This window comes from Sebastes umbrosus, chromosome 23 (assembly GCF_015220745.1).
Source record: "Sebastes umbrosus isolate fSebUmb1 chromosome 23, fSebUmb1.pri, whole genome shotgun sequence".
NCBI classification, from domain to species: Eukaryota; Metazoa; Chordata; class Actinopteri; order Perciformes; family Sebastidae; genus Sebastes; species Sebastes umbrosus.
In genome coordinates, this window is record NC_051291.1 from 4129640 (window position 1) to 4154387 (window position 24748).

Sequence of the window (24748 nt, forward strand, 5' to 3'; positions counted from 1 at the left end):
CTAAATTTATTTTAAAAATTTAAAAAAGGCCCGGGTTCGAATCCGGCCTGTGGCCCTTTCCGCATCCACTCTCTCTCTCCCCCCTTTCAAGACTCTATCCACTGTCCTGTCAATAAAAAAAAAAATGGAAAATGCCCCCAAAAAAATAACTTAAAAAAAAAAAAAATTTAAAAAAGATATGGCTGTGTATGAACACTGGATTTTTTGTACACGCAGAAAGGACAGATAGAGGACTGTGAGGAAATATTCGCTGAATTTGACAAAAAGTGTATTGGATTAGAATCACAGACTCAACCTTTAAATAGGCATGCATGCGTTATTGTCATTAAAAAATTAAAATTCAAAAGATGGTTAATAATAGATTATGACTAATGCAACCACTGGTTTGATATTTTAAACATGAATATCTGCAAAAAATAGCAGCATATGTCTCAGAAAGCCAGATGAGCCTTAGGTTGCAAATGAGTTTCAGGAGTCTGACATAAACTTGTATGTTATTTAAACTGTCACCGCTCTGCCCGTCTGGAGACTGTCACTATATGTAAATGTGACATTTTATGGTCTGTCTGAAGTCGTCTGTATCAGTCACAGTGGTTATTATTTGAAACATGGCACACCACTGAGGGCTTCTGTGGAACGTCATGCACCCAGCGATGACATTTACATCGATGCCAACCAAACATATGGACTCATTAAGAGGAAAACTGATGGGATATATCTTAGTTTTTAATTACAAGTGCACAGCTGGTTCTTTTGATCATACAGGTCACATACATAAAAACATTTCAACAATTACAGTATCTTCTACTGTAGATGCCTTTTAGGTTCTGTACACACTTAAGACACAGCATTGCTTAAGGCAATATACCATATACATACTGTAGTTTACAGTATTAAAATAACAGCCATGAAGAACATCCCTGGAATGTGACATGTTCGGATGGACGGCGACTGCGACTGCGACTGGACAGTCGATCCACTTTTATATAATAGTAGTTCTCTGATCTTATTTCTCTTTGATCACTGCTGACAGAACAGTAACACACATGTGGGCCGAAGCACATCACAATATCCCCCAACAGACAAGATACAGAGAGGAAACCACGAATCTTCTTGTTAGACGTCAATAAATCCTTGAATTCTTTGCATGCTAAATAAGACAGCTTGCAGTTTGATGAAAGGATAAAATAAAAAGGTTGAGAACTTCACCGTATTAATGAATCATCATGAAACATCTCATATCTCACCAGTATCCAGGATTATTTTCATCCGAACAAGCTCAAAAGTTTGGACGAGAAATCATGCGATAAGGCTCTCACTCTGAACATGATTTACCTCTTCCACGGGGAAGAGATATTGCACTTGGGGCCTTTTAGATGGAACATGATCAAAGAATTAGTAAAGAACACATTCCACATTAAATCAGTCACATTTTGTCCATTTCAGAGCCAAATATTGAAACATTTACATGAGAAAAATGTACATTTCCTGTCATCAGACAGTAGTGTGGCTCTTCCCTAGCTGCTGATCTTGGTCAGCATCTTGTTGATGGCCTGTTTAACGTGCGTGGTGGAGCTGCGGCGTCTGGCCTTGCCCTGCACGGCCTTGCGGCGCCTTATCTCGCGGCACAGCTCGTGGAAAGCCTCGGCCACGGTGCCCCCCTCATTGGCGCATGCTGAACATTCATAGAAGGCGCACGCCATTTCAGCCGCCAGCCGCTCACCTTCCTCTGTGCCGACCTGCCGGACGTGGTCCAGGTCGGACTTGTTGCCCACGAGGACCAGAGGCACGTTTTTCGGCTTCTTCACCTCCTCTAGGAGACTACGGAGCGGCGCCACCTCCTCAAAACTTCCCCGGTCTGTGATGTCGTACACGATGACAAATCCTTCACCCCAACGCATGTGGCTCTCCTTCTGCTGGGTGTCCTCCTGAGATGAAGACAAAGATTTTGGTTACGAGCTCTCCTAAAATTTTGATTCTGAAAGGAGTAGTTCGATATTTTGGGAAATTCCCTGGCAGAGGATTATACAATAATATCGATACTGCTTTTATAAAAAAGCAAAAACGAGGTAAAAGCAAGGCCTTTCTAAAAAAATGTATTCCATAGGTGACAGTTTGAAGCCAGCAATTTTGGTCCCTGCACACTTCATCTTCCTTTTTGCATTTGAACAAAAAAATATTCCATCTTGGCATAATTTAATTTTTAGTTTACATATGTAACTCATCAAATTTCTTCATGGAGAATTAGTTTCTAATTTCTGACTCTTTCTCTCCGCTCTGTCCCACACCTGCCTACGCCAGAAAGTTAATTCTGCAGCCGTTTGAGGATTGTGAACATTCAGCAGGCATGTGCTCTTAATTTGATCGTGTTGAAATAGAAACAGTCCCTCCGGTTATAACCACTTAACTGGTCGTGTGGCAGACTTTAAATCGTAACCTGACTGGAGGGAGGCACAGAGATCCTCATCTCATAATTAGTGTTAGAGGAAGCTTAAAAAAATCCCACATCCCTCCAGAGGAAAGACGAGAAAGTTTGACGTTTGTATAGCTGACCGACTTTTGAACTTGCAATTTATGAGCTACCAAAGAAGACTCCACCTCCACAAATCATGATAGAGTTAGCACAACGCTTTGATACAATCAGAGTCAGGAGAGGCCTGACATTCAACGCAGCCGTGTCTGGAAACATTCAGACCGCATCCTAATGCCAGCTGAAAATAGACTACAATATAATGAGAGAGAGATGACTTGGCTGAAGTGTCGCAGGGGAAATCAGCCGCCAGCAGAACACCTACGCAGCACTGCAGCATATTTATCTACAACTCGAGGACTTACGCAAGCTCTCCCTCATGGTCAGGACCATACAATGCTTCTGCCAGACTTACAGGAAATGGCCATGTTAAAGTGCCATTCAGTCTCATATCCACTCCTACAATTACTCAAACAACTCTTTCCAAAATAAGTGTCAAAATCTGTAAGAACAGGCAGCAAAGGCAACATCACACCCGAGCAAGTTAGTGGAGCCATCTCACTTTTTTTTAAAGAAATATAAAAGTTAAACTCAAGTATTGATTGTTTGCAGTGTACGGCAGCTCTCCATGTCTAATATGCCTTCTGAAAATGTATGTGTCAGTTCTTCATTATTCATTCACCATCTCACTATTTCAGTAATATAGAAAATGTATGTGGTTTTCTATTACTTTTATTGGTAACCACACAATACTTTGCTGGCATAGAAGTAAGCAGTTGGAGAAGACGGAAAAAGCCCTTCATCAGGATGGACTTTATAGACTGCTTTCAGCATTTTTTCTGCTATTGAGTATACAATTTATTTGAAATTTTACAAATATATATTATGTTATTTGAAAGCGTACAGAGGTACATATAATGTCACAATTGTTTTTTCAATGCATTGGCGCGGGCGACAGCCGTTGCCGGAGGTATTATGCTTTCGGGTTGTCCGTCTGACCCGTTCTTGTGAACGCGATATCTCAGGAGTGCCTGGAGGGAATTTTTTAAAATTTAGCACAAAGGTCCACTTGGACTCCACGATGAACTGATTAGATTTTGGTGGTAAAAGGTCACCGACCTCACAAAACACGTTTTTGGCGAATTCATATGCTAATTATGAGAATTTGACAGAAGTGTCTAATAGGATAAAATGATGAAGTGATGACATTTTGTACAGACATGGTTTTAAAGTGCAACTTGACTTGTTGGCGGAGGCATACAACCGCAAGGCGGTAATTCTAGTTCTTTTGGTTTTGTGCATATGTTACCAGCAAATGTCTTTTGAGGTTTGAGAAAAATTATATTGAGCTGCATCATGGGGAAGTGTAGTATCCAGTGCTTTTGATATTTGAACCATACTGGGGACTAAAAGTCAGGATATCTCTGACTTTGTTGCATACATTTTTTACCATTCTTTTTTAAAACCTGTCTTTGGCAAGTCCCCCAACCTTATAGAATTACAATACTAAATCACTTTAACTGTAGACAACTTCAGATAACTTTAATTTACATCCATTACTTGTCTTGTGTTGATACTTCTTTGTTAGTACAGTACACTATCAGTATAAGTACCTCTATCAAGTACTGTACGGCACTATGATAATCCTTCCTCTCCTGTTAGTGTACGGTACAGCTGGGATGAGTTGAAGATGATGGTAGAGAGCTCAGGTCTTTATGTTTCTGTTTCGACAAAAGGTCGGATTAGGGACACATGGATAATTTGTCTCACCTGCCCTGCAGTGTCCAGAATCTCCATGGTGACGACCTCATCGTCAATGTTGGCTTGATGACGATATGTAGATTCTGTAAGACACAAAAGACAAGGAAAAAAGTTAATCCGTGCGCGCCTAGCTACCAATGTAGGGGTGTACATAGAAAATAACAGGGGTGGCTATTTTGATGCCCTTCAGGCTCACTTAAGGTGGGCTGACCTTTTAAGGTGGACCAGCTCTTATGAGTTTTGCTCAGCCCCTCAGCACTGCCTGCCTGTCCTTTGCTTCCAGCGAGTACTGCTGCCTAGCTGGAGACAGCCAGACCAAATACATCTGGCTTCAAACATCCCTTTAGAGACCTGTATGTGTGATATGGACATGACAGACCATGTTTTTCTGGACTAACAGAGGTCACAACAAGGAGACCCACTTTAGCTTTTGCCTGGCAGAAGGCAGACACTGCATTGTTTAAAAAGGACATCGCGTTACCATTTTCCTTGGTACCTTTTCCATTAAATCATTATCTTTCATTTTGGAGCCTTCAGTTTTCAGCAGGTTGTTGGACCTCCCCGGTTGCTGGATGAAGGCTGACTCTTGACCTGAGCTTCACCTCTAGCTGGTTTACAAAGCGGGATAAGAGCTTCTTATTCCTGGCACGGGAACACAGGTGTGAACTGTGGCTGTGACCTTTCATTCCATCTTGAACAGCACAGGCATTATCTGCCTGAATTGCCCCCCTTGTAAAAATTCCATCTGTGTAAACACCTCCCAGAGAGCACTGAAGCCCCTGAAACCCTCCTTGTAAAGAGAAAGATTCTGATGGATTTTGCCGTCATCTCAACCAGAGGGTTTAAGCCAGCGCTTTCTAAAGCTTTTTCACTTTGTCAAGTCTTACAATTGCTTTCACCTTGTGACTCATGTCCTTCCTGCTCTGCTAGTATCTTGATGTATGGTTCTCTTGTGATGGGAGGATATTAGAAAGCTTAGTAAGTCAAGAAATCAATAGTAAAATAAATCCCCAGACTTCCGTATTTTCTTTAGGAGAAATTACAACATCTTGTTCCTTCCATCATTTTTTAATGAAAGAACAACATATTTTCTGATGCAGTTGTTCATCTTTTGCGCCGTCACCAAGCATGTTATGTTGCATAGTACATTATTGTGCAACTAAAACAACTCCTTAGTCATAGTATTTTATGCATCATATTGCTTGTTTATGCTCCAAAATGTAATTAAAATGACACATTATCTGCGTGGAAAAATGATTGTGACTTTTACGAATACTACTTCCACTTTGGAACTCTATTGTATGTCTTTGATGAATCCGAACTAACCAAATTAAAACCAAAATAATGAATTAATGATTTTAATCAATTAAAACAATTAATTAATTCTAAAACTTTTAAATGACCCTTTCCCCTTCATGACTAAATTGTTGAATCCGTACCAGCTGTAGTGAAAGCCACATCAGTGATACTAAACACCTGTCAAAAAGATGTTCTCATCGAAAAAGAGTCAAAAATAGCAGAATCTGAGCTTGTTGTTGCTCCAGTCTCTGCACGTCCTACCCGCTGTGTCCCAGGTGCGCTCACCTCTCCGGGGGATAAACTGCACCCTGTGACGTAAATGTCAGAGAGAACCAGAAGTGGAAGCAGAGTGGCGATTTATAGCTGTTTGGCTGGAGGCATGTGGAGAACCAGAGTCTTACGTGGTGACCCGTGGGACAGCCTATTTCAGGAGTCATCACTCTATCAGCTGCAGACAGCGTCTAATCTGTCCACGTCCACCCTTCTGTGTGTTTGTTGCTAAATGCACTGACATGGGGCCGGGCCGGGATGATTTAACCAGCCTCACCATCCCATCTAAAGGCCTCGGAGAGAAACAAAAGCAGTAATTTTCCTGGCAGCAAGCAATTCTTCCCTCATAATTCAAAACCCCCTCACTGCCTGAGGGCTATTTTGGCAGAAGGTAGAAAGAAAGTGTCACGCCAAACTCAAAGTGTCAAAACTGGAAACAGAATCAAGTTTTGTTGATATAGCGTGTAAAATCGTTTCGCTCTTACACATGCTTTACAGTACTTGTTCATACCAGGAATTCCCTCTGCGCTATGTGATACAACTTTAAGCACTGTTGCTGTTGTGATGCCAAACCACAGCAGAAGTAGCAGAGTTCATTTCTGTTGTGCCAAAGGAGATTAGATTCTGTAACTGGATGGTGCGCACAGACAGAAATGACTAATGCAATATATTGTGGCCATCTGCATTGTGGTCATCTTGTAACACTGTCAGCAGATGATTTAGCACGTCTAGCCATTACTTATGCACATATTCATGTCCTCTTTTTGCATCATTTATGATGATGCAGGAACACCCGATGCCACAGTTTGATGATACGTGCAACAAACAAGCCGACTCACACAGTTTACCACATTATCTCCCTTCTTTGCTGACGTAGCATTGGTGAAGTCACCCACAGGTGTCTGAAAGAACATTTAATGCCTGGATTTGTGAATTTGGTACTTGCTCACTAGAGCCCGAAAATGCAAATTTGGTGTCAGACACCTGTCAGTTTAGCACTCCAAAACATAACTTAGGTTTAATATAAGGGCTGTCAATCGATTCAAATATTGAATTCATTGTATGTTTGGCCATAGTTAATCGTGATTAATCACACATTTGTTATCTGTTCAAAAGGAAACTTAAAGGGAGATTTGTCAAGTGTTTAATACTCTTATCAACATGGGAGTGGACAAATATGCTTGTTTTATGCAAATGTATGTATATATTTGTTATTGGAAATCAATTAACAACACAAAACAATGACAAATATTGTCCAGAAACCCTCACAGCTACTCCATTTTGCATAAAAAATATGCTCAAATCACAAGGAAACACTTGTGGGTACCTATAGAACCCATTTTCATTCACATATCTTGAGGTCAGAGGCCAGTTTTGGAGTTTGGAGCGTTATTTAGCCTCCTTCTTTGGCTAAATCTGGCATGGTCTTTGGTTTGGAGGAAACCATGATTGCCTGGTCCTGCACTGAATGGACTACATTTCCCAACAGACACCAGTGATTCCTCATTGTTGAAAAGAACATCTGAGCTTGCTCATAACTCTGATCAAAGTGAATAGGTAGATAATAAAAATGGATTTGAATGGTGAAAGGCATATTGAAATAGATCCAGCCCACGTTCTGGCAGTAATCTTGCATCTTTAAGACCGCTCTGCACGCACCTGTGTGATGTGCCCATAATAGGGTTTTTTTTTTTTTTGAAGTTATTTTTTGGGGGCATTTTTAAGTATTTATTGATAGGACAGTGGATAGAGTGTTGGAAAGGGGGAGAGAGAGAAATGACATGCGGAAAGGACCACAGGCCGGATTCAAACCCTGGTCCACCGCTGCTAGGACTGAGCCTTGGCCATACATGGGCGCCCGCTCTATCGACTGAGCTAGCCAGGCACCCCATAATAGGGTTTTAATAATGTGTCGACCACTTCATGGGTAATTTCAGCCAGGCAGTCTGATTGGTCACAGACACCCTCCAGCTGGGCTTTTATTCCCATTATGCAGCTCAAGCTGTGCTTTCTTGGTTCCGACGCCAACTCTCGGGGTAATCAAGGAGGCAGTTATTGCTCTTTTCTGCCTTTTTCTCTTTTTTTTTTGTGGCTAAATCATGTGCACTACTTGAAGTTAGTACAGTACACATGTTTTGTGAAGCTGGTACACACAGTACCAATACACTACATTACAAAAGGTTATTTAGGGGTATTATTGCTGTGCTATACTTCGAGGACAGACAGGTTAGCAGGTTAATAACAGGTGCCAGTGTCCTGCCCTTAAGTTCCCTCTATGCCGAACAAAAATAAGTCAATCAATACCTGGAAAAATAAGTGTTCCTGCTAAAAGTACCTCACCAACCTGCCAGCCATATGTTGTGATGTGAAGCGGAGGGCATAATGGCTTTGAGATGGTGATCATTTTGTCGTTACATGAGGTGGTTGATTTAAAAAGGAGAGAAAATGCTGCCTAGTGTGGTAATTGCACTCTAATGAGATGCTGCACCTTATTATGTTAAAAAAAAATAATAGATATGGTATTGAATAGAGCACCATGTGAGCAATGCTGAGGCTCTGACCTGTCGTGTACAGCCAGGAAATGAAAAGCACCGTACAGAGGAGATGTGATGTCTTTGTGCCCTGTAATTACAGTGTCGGGAATTGGCTCCATCTGCATCAGAATATAAAAAGGCCAATTCTATATTGCTCTGACGAGGGCAGAAAAAAAATAACGGTTCTGCATAAAACCTGATTGCATCGCTTTGAATTGTGCTTTTAGAATAACCAAAACTAATTTAATTTGCTGCATGATTACTGTCTTAATTTCTTATGAATATTTTCTATGTGTTTTTTTTATCCTGATACTGTTCCTTATTTTCACACCTTTTGGTATAGCAAAAACTCTTGAGAATAGGTATTTGTATATAATTCCATAAAGGAATAGATCAACATTTTTGGATATATGCTTATTCGCACTCTTGGCAAGTTTTAGATGAGGAGATTAATACCACTGTCATATCTGTATGCTAAATAATAAGCTACAGCCAGCAGGTGGTTAGCTTAACTTAGCATAAAGGCTAGAAGCAAAGGAAAACAGCTAGCCTGACTCTAGCAGTGGTAAAAACAGAATCACAAGCATGTCTAAAGCTCACTAATTACTTTATCTTGTTTAATTTGTGTAAAAACGTAAGTATGAAAACGTCACTTTGTAGCTTAAAGACTTGCGTGCTGAAACAATTTCTTTCCGGGCCGGAAGAGACTTTAGGAAGTCACTGTTCCAACACGTATCTTCCTATAAAAACATCAATTGACATTTTTACACTTTTTGTACAGAAAACAAGATACAACATAATAATTAGTGTGATTTATTTGCCAAGCCACCTGTGTGCCTCTGTGTCCTGTCTTTATGCTAAGCTACTGCTGCAGGCGTTAGCTTCATATTTAGCCTAAAGACATGAGTGGCATCTATGCTCGCCTTCAAATATTATATGTCTAGGGCTTTTATTATGAAAGGTAAGAATGGAAGGAGTGGATCTTCTTCTGCACTGCCTTTTGTCAAGGTTGAAACGAGTGTTACGATTTGCTGACTTGGTTCGGACTACGGTGCCTCCGTGTTGCTGTTTTATAATGCTTATAAATACAGGCGCAACTTAACCCGTTCCACTCAACGTGATTGGTTGAAGCTCAGGAAAATCGAAAAAATACGTCACTTTTCGTTGCACAAAAAATAAAATAAAAACGCTCCCGGTGTGCAAAGGCCTTAACTCTCAGCAAGAAAGCGAGTAATTCCCAAAATGTCAAACTATTACTTTGACAAGGATACAATATGTGTTTACAAGATGTTAGAATAGATGTGCTAGTAGTAGCAGTAGTGGTTTCAGCAGCAGAAGTAGTGGTACATGCTTTAGTGTTGATGGCAACAGCAGTAGTAATAGTAGTACCAGTGGTCATAGTAAAAGAAACAGATATCTTGTTGTCTTACCGAGTGTCGGGTCGTACTCCCAGATGAAGCGTCTGGTCAGAAATCTCACCACCAGAGCTGCAGAACACAACAAATAATAACATGTTCAGAATATGAAAACAGCACAAGAAAAACTCACCAGGGAAGTCTTCATGAATTTAGAATTTATTCAGAATTTATTCAGAATTTATGTAGAATTATAGGATTTTTTTATACTGCATATTGTGTCTTGAGTGCGGATTTCACTGCATAAAAAATAAACTTGAATAGAGCTGCAACGATTAATCGATTAGTTGTCAACTATTAAATTAATCACCAACTATTTTGATCATTGATTAGTTGGAGTATTTGTTTAAGAAAAAAGTCAAAATTCTCTGATTCCAGCTTCTTAAATGTGAATATTTTATGGTTTCTCTTTTTGACAGTAAACTGAATGTCTTGGAGTTGTGGACAAAACAAGATATTTTGGACATCATCTTGGGCTTTGGGAAATTTTTCACCATTTTCTGACTTTTTATAGAGCAAACAACTAATCGATTAATCGAGAAAATAATCAACAGATTAATTGGCAATGAAAAGAATCGTTAGTTGCAGCCCTAATCTCGAAGTGCTTGACCATCAGTTTATAACAATGCTGATTGTATCAGGCTGTGGTCCTAATATCCACATCCACTGACAATATGTCTACTCTAATAGCTAATCATCTGTGGATAACCACCAAGAGGCCAAACCACTTTAATATAATTCTCATCTAAATGCTAATACCTATTTGAAGAGCTCCAGATCATTAAGGCAGAGTTCAAACAGCCTTCAGGATGAAACATCGGCTATCAAAGTTCACCATGAGAGAATTCTCTTATGAGGGGTAGTTAGCCTGCTCTTTACAGCATCAACCTTCATCACAAATAAACAAAACAACATCCCCAGCAGGCCACTGACTCACTCTCCTAATGATTTACCATCAACAAGCAATCTGCTGCACGGAAATGTTGATCTCTTTCATTCAGACAGAGTTAGGAGGTCGTTACCTGTGAACCAAACCGTCTGTGCCGTCTGTGCCAAAACCGTGTGTGCTCTTTGCTCATTTGAAATGTGGACTCTTTTGAGGAAAGCCTGCATCAAGTGTGCCGGCTCCATGATACGATTCGTACTTGGCTGTCTTTCCCAGCAGCACTTTTCATCTGGAAGCCAAGATCCACTCTTCCATTTGATTTGTCGTATCAATAGGACGACGTCTTTAATAAGACCACAGGTCTATCTAAAGTTTGCTAACATTAGCCACTGTAAAGGTCGGTTTATACACGATCAGAAATCAAGTGTTTATAGTTGTTACTAACGGTTGCACTCAAAGGCAAAGTGAAAAGCCGGCCGTACTACACTTTCCAGGCGTTTGTATACCTCTATAGAACCCCCCCTTTTTTGGGGGGTTAATTGTTTGCTTAAACACACCAACAACCAAGTGTTCACACCTTCAGTCCGCTTCTCTGCAGGAGCTGTCATGCGCCTGAGTGACTCCCTATGGACCTGAGTGGTCCACTTGAATCCAGGCGTGTATCTGTGTCCTTATGTCAAGTTGCTGAACTGCTGCTTGTATCAAAGAGACAATAGGGGAAACAGTTCTGCCTTTGAACTATGAAAAAAAAACACATCCATCTTGGCCAGGCCTTTTTTCCGCTCATAATTAGCCACGACAAGGAACGTGAAGGAAATCTATTATGTAGACACAGAGTGTCGCTGCCACGTTTCATTACGCGCCTAAAGAACTCAAGTCCAGTCTTTGAGCTCGGGGCAGTGTTTGATGATCGCTGAGAGCCTGGTGCTCAAATGTTTTAATTTGTCTCTCGCACTTATGGAGTAGCTGTGGAAAGCTTCACCGTAGTCTCTCTTTACTAGCCAAAACACGTCTTTTACTTTACAGTGTTACATCAGTTTGTTCACTAGCATGTGTCCAGTGAATGGACTCAATACAACATGTACAGAGAGACAGGCATGTCTTTTCATGTTGCATATACATAGCTTTTTTTTTCTTTTAAAATAGCCTGTTGTAAACAGTTTTCTGCTGCAGTAAACCACATTTCCCTTTCTTTCCTAACACACTTATTGTGTTTTCAGGCAATGGAAGAGTGTGTCATGCAACTTTCAATTATTCCCCGAATGCACTCAAAGCAGAACAGCAGCAGATAATTTGTCACGCTGTAGAGAAGGCGGAATGACGTGCGCGTTCCTTCTCCAGGCACATTTACTCCTCTTGTTGCTGAGTGAGTTTCCCACTGAGGTTATTTCGTGCTGTTTCTGCTACAGTGGCCTGGATTCCAGGTGGACAGAACAACCAATGGGTGTGAAGTCCATTCCTCATTAGAGGTAACTGTATCTCCTGCTTTTCACTGCCTCTAGAAGAAATGTACACACGGAAGAGAGGAGCCTTTGTTAACGTGCGTCAATATGGACATTGTGGCCCAGATTCACTACAGGTTTGCAGAGGGAATAATGTGCTCTGTATCAGTGAGCTGACTGGATCACAAAGGCAGGCGATTCACTGGCTGTGTGCAGTGAGAGGAAAGCTGATAACAGCGCTGGTAAAAGAAATGAAGCCTCTTTGCACCTGCCACGGTCATACATATCGCTGCTGTGGAAAGCTCCAGGCACCGGTTTTGTTTTTGTTCATTTTTCGATTTAATTGAAGGATTACATTGATTAAATTGAAGCCAAACTTTTAAAACTCCCTGATTTACTGCAGCACATATGAATTATTTTGAAAGGCTGTGTTAAGACATGGCATTAAACCTTGCACGCCAGCTGGATTCTCACGATGTCACAAAATCACGCGAAAATTACGGGATTACATATCGCACGAAAATCCATCTTTTCAGGCTTCAAGTAGTGCTTTTGTGTCCGACAAGCCAGTGCATGGACCAAACGGCGTCCTGTGAGGAGCTACGGGTGTGGCATAGGTGTGTGTGTGTGTGTGACACGACACAGAGAGGCGACTCCTAAAGAGGTTAGCATGGATGCTGCCATAGCATCAGTTATATCCGAACCGGAGTGTACTCCTTCATTGAAGGAACTCTCCTCGATGGAAAAGATGCTTTCGCTCTTCTCCTGACTGGCTTCGGCAAGAGTTTGATGGACAGATGGTTCATCCAATCACCTGCCAAGTATTTATACAGAAAGAGAGGAGAATTGACAGAGCGTTTTGTCTTTTTTATGATCGTAGCTGCCGTTTTATTATATTTCACAAACCTCACGTTGCATAACATTACGTTACAGCATCTCTCCAAAACTAAAACGGTAAACGACTCATTTTACTTTAATATTTCAATAAACCAATATTAACATACAGAGATTGAAGAAAACTCAGATCTCTACTTAAGTAAAAGTAGTAATACTACAGTGTAAAATACTTGCTACAAGTAAAAGTCCTGCATTCAAAATATTAGGCTACTCAAGTAAAAGTATTAGCACCAATATGTATTTAAAGTACCAAAAGTAAAAGTACTCATTATCCAGAATAATATATATTATATTATTGTATTCTAATTATTGATGCATTAAAGTGTTCATCACTTTAATGTTGCAGCTGGTAAATGTGGAGCTCATTTTAATGAATTTATATACTGCTAGGTAGTTTAATCTATAATAATACATCATCATTTATTAGTTAATTATATTTTGTATTAATAACCTGAATCTGCAAAGTAAGTTTAAGTTATTAAATTTATAAAACTTAGTTGTTTATGAGAGGAAAAAAGACGGTATCGGACTGGTATCTGTGTAACAAACCATCTGGCGGGTCAGGTTAAAGATGTGTATATGATGGCGATACCAATGGAATGCTGCATTTCATACCTTTTTTTTTCTACATCATTCAATACCCGTCATGTGAATTGAAAAGAGACGTTGTTTGCTCAAACAGTGAGGTTTTGGAGGACTTGTTTGTGCCACAGTTTGATTTGCATACATTGCTTAATGGATAAAAAATAAAACCCAGTGTTCTTGGCTGAGTCACAAAAATTGCACTAAACACCTGCATCTCTGAAACACAAATGTTCCCCTGGAGCAGGGACGTTGTTGAAAGCTGCAGGGTTGCGCTGGTGTTTTTGGCTGTCAGGTTTGTTGTGCTACATATTTACATAATGATTCAAAATTGGTCAAAAGCTATCTTTAAAGTGTGAGCCTTGCTGACTGCCGTGCATGAAACATTAATGGCAGTGTTGCCTCCAACACACAGTGTGCTACTTATGGCTGTTTGAGAAATTCCCTGCCATGTTAACCTGAGCTTTTGCCACATAATATCTGGTGTCTGGCATGCTGACAATATCAATACCTGGCTGCCTTCTGGAGGCGGGTTGTTGTGTTTCTCATGTTCTCAACAACTTCATATTTCCCAATAAATACTGCAGCTGAAGTCTGAGTAAAAAATCTGATCAGACTTGATCAAATTCTCCAGCCCAGACTTCACAGGGCCGCCGCCACCGCTCTGAGTGGATAGATGGAGGAGTGCCGAGTTTTCAGATTTCTGTCAAACACATCATCCGCGGGAGGTGTTCGCCAAAAGCCGCTTTTGTCCAAAGTGACCTAATCACATTAGCAGCAGAATGTTGGACTAATTGCAAACAAAGCAGGAGCAATTAGCGGCACCCATGGTCCTGTTCTGAGCCGGCACCGTGTTACTCATTGAACAGTCTCTATTGATTCCCCCGCGGCCATCAGACGGACACCCACGGCTCTTTGGTTCCCTTCGGCCACAAAAACACCTCTTTACTGGCTGACGAGTGGAGCTCTCCCGGAGCTGTGCAGCTGCAGTCAAGTTTTCTACCTATTGTGTTCATGCTACATCAGGTCATATCATAGAGGCCAGCGGTGCAGATAAGACTGCAAAGGGAAAAGTACCAGCACTTAACTGAAGAAAGGGAAAAAAAAAAAAATACAAAACTATTCTGCCTTACACAATCAAAAGGCATGACTAAATATTTAGTCAAAATTGAGTTAAGACTGAATCTGATTTTTGACATCTGTTTTACTTAGGGCTGTCAAAGTTAATGTGATAATAACATATAAAATAGCAATGTTGTGTGAGTCAGCTTTCTCAAGTCACTCATGAGGATATTCACTATTATCCCGATAATGGAAATTCACCATGATCAACTTATTGTGAGTTTTCTTTATTTTTTTTATCGAGATACAAGATAAAATCCTATATCGTCCCATGCCTAACTGTATGTAGGTTCTATGGCAATGCTTGTTATCAGCCTAAAAAGCATACATTAAGACATTCCACTTTCTGTAAGTTAAACATTTTAACCTTTTTTCTCAGCTTCAGTGTTCCTGCAGTTACTGCTCTCTGCCTTTGTAGGACAGTATTGATGAAAAACGCCCTGTTTAATGCAGCGTACATTCAGACATTTGATGCTCAGTGACTTCTTGAGTAACTTCATCTCTATTAAGCTGCTGAGAGCTCAGAAATATTAAGAATGCAAGAAATTTAAGAAATTCATCAGTAACATAAAATCTCCAGCAAGACCTCAGATAAATAATGAAGAAAGATCCAATTTAACTGTCCATAGAAATATTATCATGACATAGATTATTATAATGTGCTGATTGATGTCACCAGACTTGCTCCTTTGCTGGCAGGAAATGCAGTTTTTCCTCCTGTTTTACGTGAATAGAAGAGGGGTGAATCATTAACCAGGCGAGCTGTTTCTGGGGTTTTATTGTATTTCTGTCAGATGAAATGCAGACAGTCGCTGGCCTGCTGTTATGTTGGAAGACAGGAAGCGACAATTTGCACACAATGTGGCCCCAAATGCTTGTAAAGGACTTCTGAAATATGATGTTAACAGGAATCTTGAATCTGTGCAATGAATATGCCCTACATACTTATCCTCTACACTCCAAAACACAATTGACTTTTTTGTTCCAATTACGTCAAGCAGTTTGAGACTGTGAGACTCATTACTAGCTTGAATGACTATGAAATTACCTTTTGTAGCAAGCCATCATCTCTAATCAATATCCTCACCACTTATTACCAAAGATGCTGAGAACAGGCTTCGAGATTGCTCCACTTTGTGCACTGATTATTGATTTATGATTTCCTGCAAATCCACTTGGCAGTTAAAAGGATACTGAGATAATTAGGACACTTTAGTCCTGCGGCTTTGCAGAGCTAGTCTTGTCCCAGCTCAAACATTTACCCTGAACATCTGTAGTAGGGAGGTCACGGGAACTCCTAACTTTGTTACCAAGTCGATGCCAAAGTTGTTAAAACGTCATGGTACTCGCTTTTCTACAGTACTGTCAGGGCTCTAGACTAACGTTGTCCCGTCGTCCTGGAGACGATAGAACATTTCACTGATAATGCTGCATTATGACCAACAAATCTGTGTTAATTGGCAGAAGGAGAGCTAGTTGAAGTTAGCTGTTAGCAGCCGGTGGGCAGCACAGTCCTGCTTGGCTAAATAACCGAGCTAACAGCTAACGTACCATAGACTGTATATAAGAAGTGGACGTAGTCACCGTGACGTCACCCATTGGTTTATGGTTTTTCAAGCCTCAAGTTCAGCATTCTGGCCGTCGCCATCTTGGTTCTTTAAAACCAGATGTGACACGAGAGGGTGAAGCTAAGTCCAACTGATCTCTGAATAAGACATTTTTAGGCGACCAAAATGGTTATAAATAACTTTCCTGAACTGAAAACACACTGTGAAAGGCTTGAAGTTGTAAGATGAAAACAACTCCCAGACCGGACAACGTTGTGGTAGCGACGTGTCAATGACAAGGTGGCCACGCCCTAAAGCATCCCCTACTTTATGGTCTATTTGACTCTAAATTAGAACCATAATTTACTAAATGAACATCATGCTGTATTGAAGAAGACTTGAAACTAGAGATTGAGACCATAAACTCATGTTTACATTGTTTACTGAGGTAATAAATCAAGTCAGCAGTAGGCTCATTTTCTCATAGATTTGCACACAATCGGACTCCTTTTTGCAACCAGAGAAGTCGCCCCCTGCTGCTTCCGCATTGGCTTCACTTTTCAGACCCCGGAGTTGCCCACTGTAATGTACGGAGGTTACACTGAGTTACATTATGATGCGTTCAAGCTTCAGTAAAAATGAGTATGGCAAAGGTAAATATCGTGACATCGCTAATCTATAGAGCTTTAGCATTTATACAAGGTGCTACTGGACTAAATTTCTTCCACTGAAGGATAATTAAAGCAAACAAGAGGATGTGAACCAAAGGATAGACACAGGAGAAGGTTGCTTCCAGAGTTCACACAGATTTATTCAACCTTTTTTATTAATGTGACCGATACAGAGTTACTTTAAAGTACTGTGATAAATCTGTTGGAATGCTGGCGGCAGCATATTCTCCTTTTTTTTTTTTTTGCTATTTCTTGCTAGATAAAGCAGATGGAAACACATTTTTACATTGTGTCTGAATGATATAAAAGCTCAGCCAGCATTTTTCTTCTGTGTAAATATATACATGCATTATAGTATGGGAGTGTTTCTTCACACACAGAGACGTGACAGTCCTTATGCACGAAACAGGCAAATAGATTAGCTGCAAAAGCACCCAGACCACTTCCTGAACAGGAGGTCAGGCCACTGTTCCCAGTTTCAGAGCTTTCCCAGAGTTCCTTTCACCACCAGTCTCCCCCTGGGGCACGTCTGCATCCCTAACCACCAACACCAAGCCTCTCTGGAACTGCTGGATAGACAAACTAGATTTTTCACTATAAGGAAATGTATTTATGTCTGAGGAACAGGAACTTCTGGGAGTCTCCACGGTGCCAGGGGAAATATTCAATCTCTGTCTGCTGCCAAATATAAATGAGATCAAGTCAGACATCTTATCTTCTCGACCTCTTTTCCAGATCTGATTAGAGCTCGCCTATCAGGCTCCATTCATATTTATTCTAGGATTCAACCAGTACCCTTTAAGAAGGGATGTGGGAAGTCTAAAGTGAGCACAGTAACAATAACACACAAGGCAACAGTAAACATGTCATCTCTCACGAGTTATGGCGTCACTGTCTGGGCCAGTCAGGAACAAATATTTCACTCTGTGTGAGCTGGGGCTCAGCTTTGTGTAAATAATGGCTTAAACAGTGTGTTTGTCTGCTCTAAATAAGCCACAATTGTTAGCATGTCCTGCTAACTTAGATTACTACCTACTGTAGTAACTGAGAGTTACTTGAAGCCAAAGGTCTGGTCATGACTAGTACATCCACTGTGTAGTATTTCCCTGCTGTGTTGCAGTCGGTCCTGGATGCTATCTAAGTTTAGGGTAACATTAGCCTTTCTGTTGTGCAACGCTCCAGGCAGGTTGGAGCAAATTTTAAATTTTAAAAAAAAAGTTATTTTTATAAAACGGTCACTATTTCCTGACAGTAGTGCATGAGACAGGTAATCTGAAAAAAATCATGTGCCTCTGTGTCCTCCGGTGCTCCTAATGGCATCTGCAAGATTTCACATACCGGAGGAAAACAACCAATCAGAGCCGAGCTGGAGCCTTGCCGTCTCTGAGCAGCTGTCAATCACTCACAAACTCTGATCAAACGGTCAAACTAGGCAGCGCTGATCAAATATGAATCAATATTCTGTTACTGTAATGCCTATTTATCGCCTCAAATGTTTTCAGAAACATCTTGTAGTGTACTGTTTAGCTGTAAAATGAGAAAGTTGTGACCCGGCAGCCATGTTGAGATCAGTTGAGGAAATACCAAGCACCGTCTACCAGCCGGAGCAAACTTTCACATTTTACAGCTAAACGGTACACTACAAGATTTTTCAGAAAACATCTGAGACGAGAAATAGGCATTACAGTAACAGAATATTGATTCATATTTGATTTGATTTGATTTGATTTTTTAGAGCCTGAAAACAGAGCCAAGAGGAGGAGCAGAAGTCTAGTTATCTCCCAGAACACTTGAATTACAATATGCTGAAAGGTTATTATGACATTTTTTACCCAATCATGCCAAAAATATTCTGCCTTCTGAAGCTTTAATTAGCTAGCTAGCTACAGCTGATACAATCTGCCAGTTGTCCTCTCAGGCCTGCTTTTGTCTTCCTCTGTCTGATATCAATTGTGGTTAATCTGCCACAGTTATCATCATAAAGTGAATATGAGCCAAGTGAGAATTGCTACATCCGTAGCAACAGTAACTAAAAGGGAAGGGGCTTAAAAAATTACCAATTGAGCCATGAGCTATCTGCTTCACTCTCCTTTGTTGAGAGTCATTACTTTCCATGCTGCTTAGTCACGCCTCAGGAATCTGATTATCCATGTGACCCAGATGGGGATTGAATAAAATGCAACTTTTTAACAGCAGCTTTTTACTGTTCACACAAATCAGAAAACATGCATCCTCAAGGAACAATATCTTTCCCCAAAATTTGAAACCAGCAATACTTCAAGAAATCTCATCATCTCCCTCGTTCTCCAGATCATATTACATCTGGCCAATTATCAGCACATGACTCATCACTTTTCTTGCTGTAAACTCATTAGTGACTAAGGTTTGCAGATCCCTGATTGTTATACATCATTTAAATTAATGAGATGCGGGGCCGTAATCAGAGCAAATGCTCTTCTGAGAATAATAGACCAGCTTTCCATTTTCTGCCACGCTTGATGAGCCATTAGCTATGGGATAATTAATAATTAGGCCTATCTTTGTAAACAATGAATTACATGTTTTAAATGAACAACCCCTTGGGCGCTGTAGGGTTTTGTATATGAACCCCTTTTAATCCCACACTTAGAATTAACATCTGATGTCCAACTTGTCCAAAATAGACCAAATAAATGACCACTTGAGCTGCTGTGATCGGCAGTGAATATGAATCCATCTCTCTTTTAATATCAGTGTGAGCGGCCTCCAGTCTGTTTGCTGGCTGGCAGACAGCTGATCATTCAAATTTGTTGTGCAGTAAACACGTTCCCTGCGTCACAAGATGGCTGCTAGATCGGTTTTACCGCCTCAAGCCAAGTTCCCATAATAAATCAAACTGCAATTAAGTCATCAGGCAAAGTGTTTTACTCTCCTGAGCTATTAAATCGTCTCCTCCGTAAATCCCTAATGCTGAGGGATTTGCTGCAATCATGAGCTGTGTAATTAGATTAGCTGGTAATGTCGGTAAAACAAAGAAAATATTTGCATTGTGTTGACAGGTTGATGGAAAATAAACAGGGAATTCAAATTGCCTTCTACATAAACATATACATGTATAATTACAGATATGTATGATACTGATAAAGTTATCTTAAATATTATGGCTGTCATCCAATTAAAATATTTTACCTGCGATTAATCGCATGATTGTCCATAGTTAATTGCAAATTATTCCGTCATTTTTTATCTGTTCAAAATGTACCTTAAAGCAGAATTTGTCAAGTATTTAATACTCTTATCAACATGGGAGTGGGCAAATATGCTGCTTTATGCAAATGTTTGTATATATTTATTATTGAAAAATAATTAACAACACAAAACAATGACAAATATTGTCCAGAAACCCTCACAGTACTGCATTTAGCACAACAAATATGCTCAAATCATAACATGGCAAACAACAGCAACAACAGCTGTCAGTTTGCTGACTTGACTATGACTTGCCCCAAACTGCATGTGATTATCATAAAATGGGCATGTCTGTAAAGGGGAGACTCGTGGGTACCCATAGAACCCATTTTCATTCACATATCTTGAGGTCTGTATTATTATTTAACCTCCTTCGCGACAAGCTAGTATGACACGGTTGGTACCAATAGATTCCTTAGGTTTTTCTAGTTTCATATGTAGTAGTAGTCTGATAGTAGTATCTTCACTCTAACTTTAAAACTGAGCCCGGGACAACTTCCGGAAGATCAATTGCATTAAGAACGAATTGCATCGAAAACAAATTTATGTTAACGCGTTATTATCGCGTTAACTCTGACAGTCCTAGAACCATCACAACACAAAACCCTAGCCTAAGTTGAAGCTAACCACCATGAGAGCTGGGGCAAACCAACTGTATTGGAGCTTGACAAATACTGATAACTGTCATGCATGTCGTGCTGACTCACTCGCAACAAGCCCAAAGTTGTTTGCTCACCCCCTGAGAAGCCTTAGTGCCTTATGTAATGCTGCAACTTTTCAAAACACCTCTACTTTGCCTTCTCATTATGAACGTGGATGCCTTTGTTTGAACAACAAGAAGTCACCGCATGTATCGAGTTCACTTTGAATGACAGTAAAGGTCAGACCAACTCCCCCTCCGCTCCACTTTGGACAAGCTCCATGAGCACACAATGGCGGAGAGAGAGTCGGTCATTCTCCTCAGGTCCCTGCGACTCTGTAAAATGGGACACCAGAGAGGCTTGGATTTCAAATCTCTGCAGACGCAAAAAGGACAGAAGCTTGCAGTTGTGGGGTTTCGAACGGGAAGGGCGTGAGGATTCTAACACCGCATTCATCCCTTTAATTTAGTCTCCAACAATAGCACCGCAGCGCTATTCATCGAGAGCCATCTGTGAGGCAGATGAGGGCCGAGACGCTGTGGCAACCACACCTTAGAGAGAGATCCTCACTGTGATTACACACACGAAGGTGAAGCTCTGTGTACAGAGAGCAGCTGGGAAAAAGTGAGGTACCTATTTTCACCATGAAGATTGTCAGCCTGGGTATTATAGCTTTTTATACAATGGCCTTGTTCACACTGCAGCGACAGTAACCACTTAGTTTAAAAGGAAACTTTCACATAACTGTAGACATTTTTTCAATCGTGTTACTTCAAATACTGGCTTAGAAAATCAACCTTTCCCGGTTTCTTGTTCAACGATACCTTGTTGCCACTGTTAAAATCTGAGCAAAGAGTCACAAGTTTTAAACCTGTTTCTCACCAGTGAGATGCGAAAATGCAGTGCAGGAATGCAAATTTTCCACGAGACAACTATGTGCCCTGGTTTTGGTGCAAATTATCCGCGTTGCCGTGTTCCATTTTTGTCAATGAGGCCCAAATGAGTTCCCATATAGAGCGCTACAGCCTGAAATTAGGTCTGTGGTTAACACAAGCTTAAAAGATTTTGATGTTTATTTAATGTTCTTTTTTGTAAGTTTGTCGTAACGTGGACAGAAACTGAGTCTCCGTAAAGGCCTGTGATAGTGTGCTATCACTCATGGATACTGAAAGGTTGTTCGAGGGAATCTCTTAATCTTTTAATACCTTCCAGAAGGCATGAATGTATGTATGCAGAGTAAAGCTTTGAATTAAAGTTTGAGGATGATTAACAGGAAAGTAGAAAGTTACATAACTGATGTGAAGAGAAGGAAAAAACGTGTTTGAGGTGGGAGGGAACAGTGTTGAATAAATCAAATATTGCTGGAAGTGTTCGTGAATATTAAACATTAACCTGAACCTTGGCTGATAACGCGCCTTCAGAAGCAAAAAAGGAAACACTTAATGGATCTATTATGAAATTTTAAAAGCGCTGCTATTCTCCAGAGAGTAGGTTGTTAAAAGCAAGGAGGGAAATAACCAGCGATGACTCACACGCCGGACGAGGACAGCAGCGGACTACACGGGTGGAGAACGGACAATATGCGAAGGCGGAGGAAAGTCGGAGGTGTGCACTAAAAATAATTCAACAGAAGAAGAAATAAGCACTGGAGAAGCCCACCTTCCTGTGACACAGTCATTTCCCTTTATGGCTCCACTGCGTCTTTGTGTGTGTCGAAGGAGGTCTGATTAATTTGCTGATATTTTCAGAACATTGGCCGCCAGGAACTCCACTCCAGAAATACATCTTTTCTTTAGTTAAGCCTGTGAGTGTGTGCCAGGTGAATAGAAACACTGGAGGGAGGTTTGGAAGCTGAAACAGGCAGATGGCCTTTAGAGAACTCAAACAGATAAGGTGAATGGCAGAGACACCCTGTTCCTTAGGTAAAAAGGAAGTGGAGGAGGATGGAGATAGACGAGCGGAGCGTGGGCATGCAGAGGAAATTCAGGTTCTCTGACAGTTTAATGAAGCCTCAGAGCTGTTAGGCGACGGTGACAAAGGGACTGATTGTGTCTACCTGTCATCCAAAAAGTGCTGCTCCTTAGTTAGACTATTGTTGTAGGTGAAATTAAAAAATGTAATTTATACCTGCTTGATGTCTCTCAAAAACATTTCAGAACAGACTTGCTTACAGCTAACAGTTGGAACATTATATTGGCTGTTTGTGGCGAATAAACACAGACTACAAAAATGGCCCAGCAGTCAAATTTGTGTGAATAACGTGACATGAAAACTTGCTTAGCTATCTGTCTGAAAACACCCCAAAGCCTATATTATACTTTGCGCGTCCACAAATACGCGAGGGTCCGCTGGGGTCAGTGTGACAAAAATTTTGTCAGAGGGTGCATGTGTAGGCTCTGTGTGGACGTCCGCCTACCGGCAACTTGTTGTGACCGAATAACCCGGTCCGCAAAGCCGCTACGCTACAAGTGGTAGCGTAGTGATCTACTGACATGTGTACATGTGCTACATAATGCTAATGTCAGCATGCTAACAGGTTGATGACTTGGGGTAGGGACTAGACGAGCACTTGTTTCTTCCTACTCCATTTCGGACATGAAATGTTTATGTTGCTTATTGAAAGTCGGTTGTATATGTTCATCGTTATTTATTGGTCATTTTTATTTTGTTTTTTACATATATATTTCATTTATTATTTCTTTAAAAAATTTCAAAATAATGTAGATTCAATTCAATGTTGAGCAGCTACTGTTTAGCATTTCGTTGCTGAGAATGTTAGCAAGCTAAAATTTTTGCGCAAAACATTGTCTTTAGTTTAGCAGGTATTTGATCATAAACTGAAGTATTGGACAAAATAACATTTTTGACCTGATGATGGAACTGAACAAAGAGTTAGAAATTTCATTGCAAACCATCCAGTAGTTGTCGAGAGTCTTCCCTCTGAACCAGAAATGTCAACCTCATGGTGGCGCTGGAGAAATACTCAAATAATCATTAGGATTCATTCTCTGGGGACTGTGGATATCTGTAGCAAATTTCATCGCAATCCATGCAAATTATTTCTATAACATTATGAACAACACCCAACATAAGTGCAAAGCTATTTCATTCTCATTCCCTGTGGCCTCTTCAATCAGTTCCTGTGAGCAGAAAACAGTGTTCACATTGGCACCACTTTTCTTTGAGCAAATACAGAATCAATTTGGCTTTGTTATCCTAATTAATTTCTTATTTAGACGGGTGTGTTTGTACATAAAGCTGCAGCTTTATCGGCGCCTGTCTCAGCTGTGTGGGTTATTTGGAAATTGCAATTACCCGACGACAATGTCTCATTTCAGTGCTCATTTTCAAGGCTAAATGAACATGCTTACGATTCTGCTCGCCTCCAACCTGTAATCATTGAGATGAGTGTTATATCGTAAGCCAGAACAGAGTGAGGTGATACAGCTGATAGTCTGATACATCTGAGCTCCATTAGAGCTTTCTGAGCATTCAGTACTCAGTGCAGTTGTATCTATCAGGATTTAATCAATTCGCTCTTCAAATTCAGTTGTTTTCTGTGATAGATTAACTCAACCTGATCAAAGGAAAGGACTCTGGCAGTTTAATCATTCATTTGTCTCCGTTGGTGCGTGATGCTGTTATCGATTTATACAGGCTTGATGCTATCATTTTAAAATACACTTATTGAGGAAAATCAATGAGTCCATGCTCTTCTTTCTTACACTGGTGATTGTAAAAGGAGAGTCACTGGCTCCCTGTCATGCCAGAAGTGTAATACAAATCCAATATTTACTTTTAGCTCTGTTTTGGTCTCCACCTGGCTAGGTTTATCACAGCTTTTTCACTGAAAACAGTTGCCTGCTGAGGCTGGAACATAGACTGTATATAAGAAGTGGACGTAGTCACTGTGACGTCACCTGTTGGTTTGTGGACTGCCGTTTTGAACCCTCGGTTTGGTGTTTTGGCTGTCACCATCTTGT

The 24748-nt window shown here is 40.6% G+C and overlaps 1 protein-coding gene and 1 long non-coding RNA gene across 3 annotated transcripts in view; one reads left to right on the top strand and one right to left on the bottom strand.

Moving 5' to 3' along the window:
* The window catches only part of LOC119482695, a 47985-nt gene that overhangs the window by 4280 nt on the left and 18957 nt on the right, over positions 1–24748 (top strand). The gene's annotated exons all lie outside the window — the stretch shown is intronic.
* The window catches only part of rerg (RAS-like, estrogen-regulated, growth inhibitor), a 40549-nt gene continuing 16772 nt past the window's right edge, over positions 972–24748 (bottom strand). The window contains exons 3-5 of the mRNA XM_037760494.1: positions 9765–9821; positions 4241–4314; positions 972–1928 (exon numbers count right to left, since the gene is read on the bottom strand). Coding sequence (XP_037616422.1) covers positions 1518–1928; positions 4241–4314; positions 9765–9821 — 542 coding nt within the window. The 3' untranslated portion in view covers positions 972–1517. The remainder of the gene's footprint in view (positions 1929–4240; positions 4315–9764; positions 9822–24748) is intronic.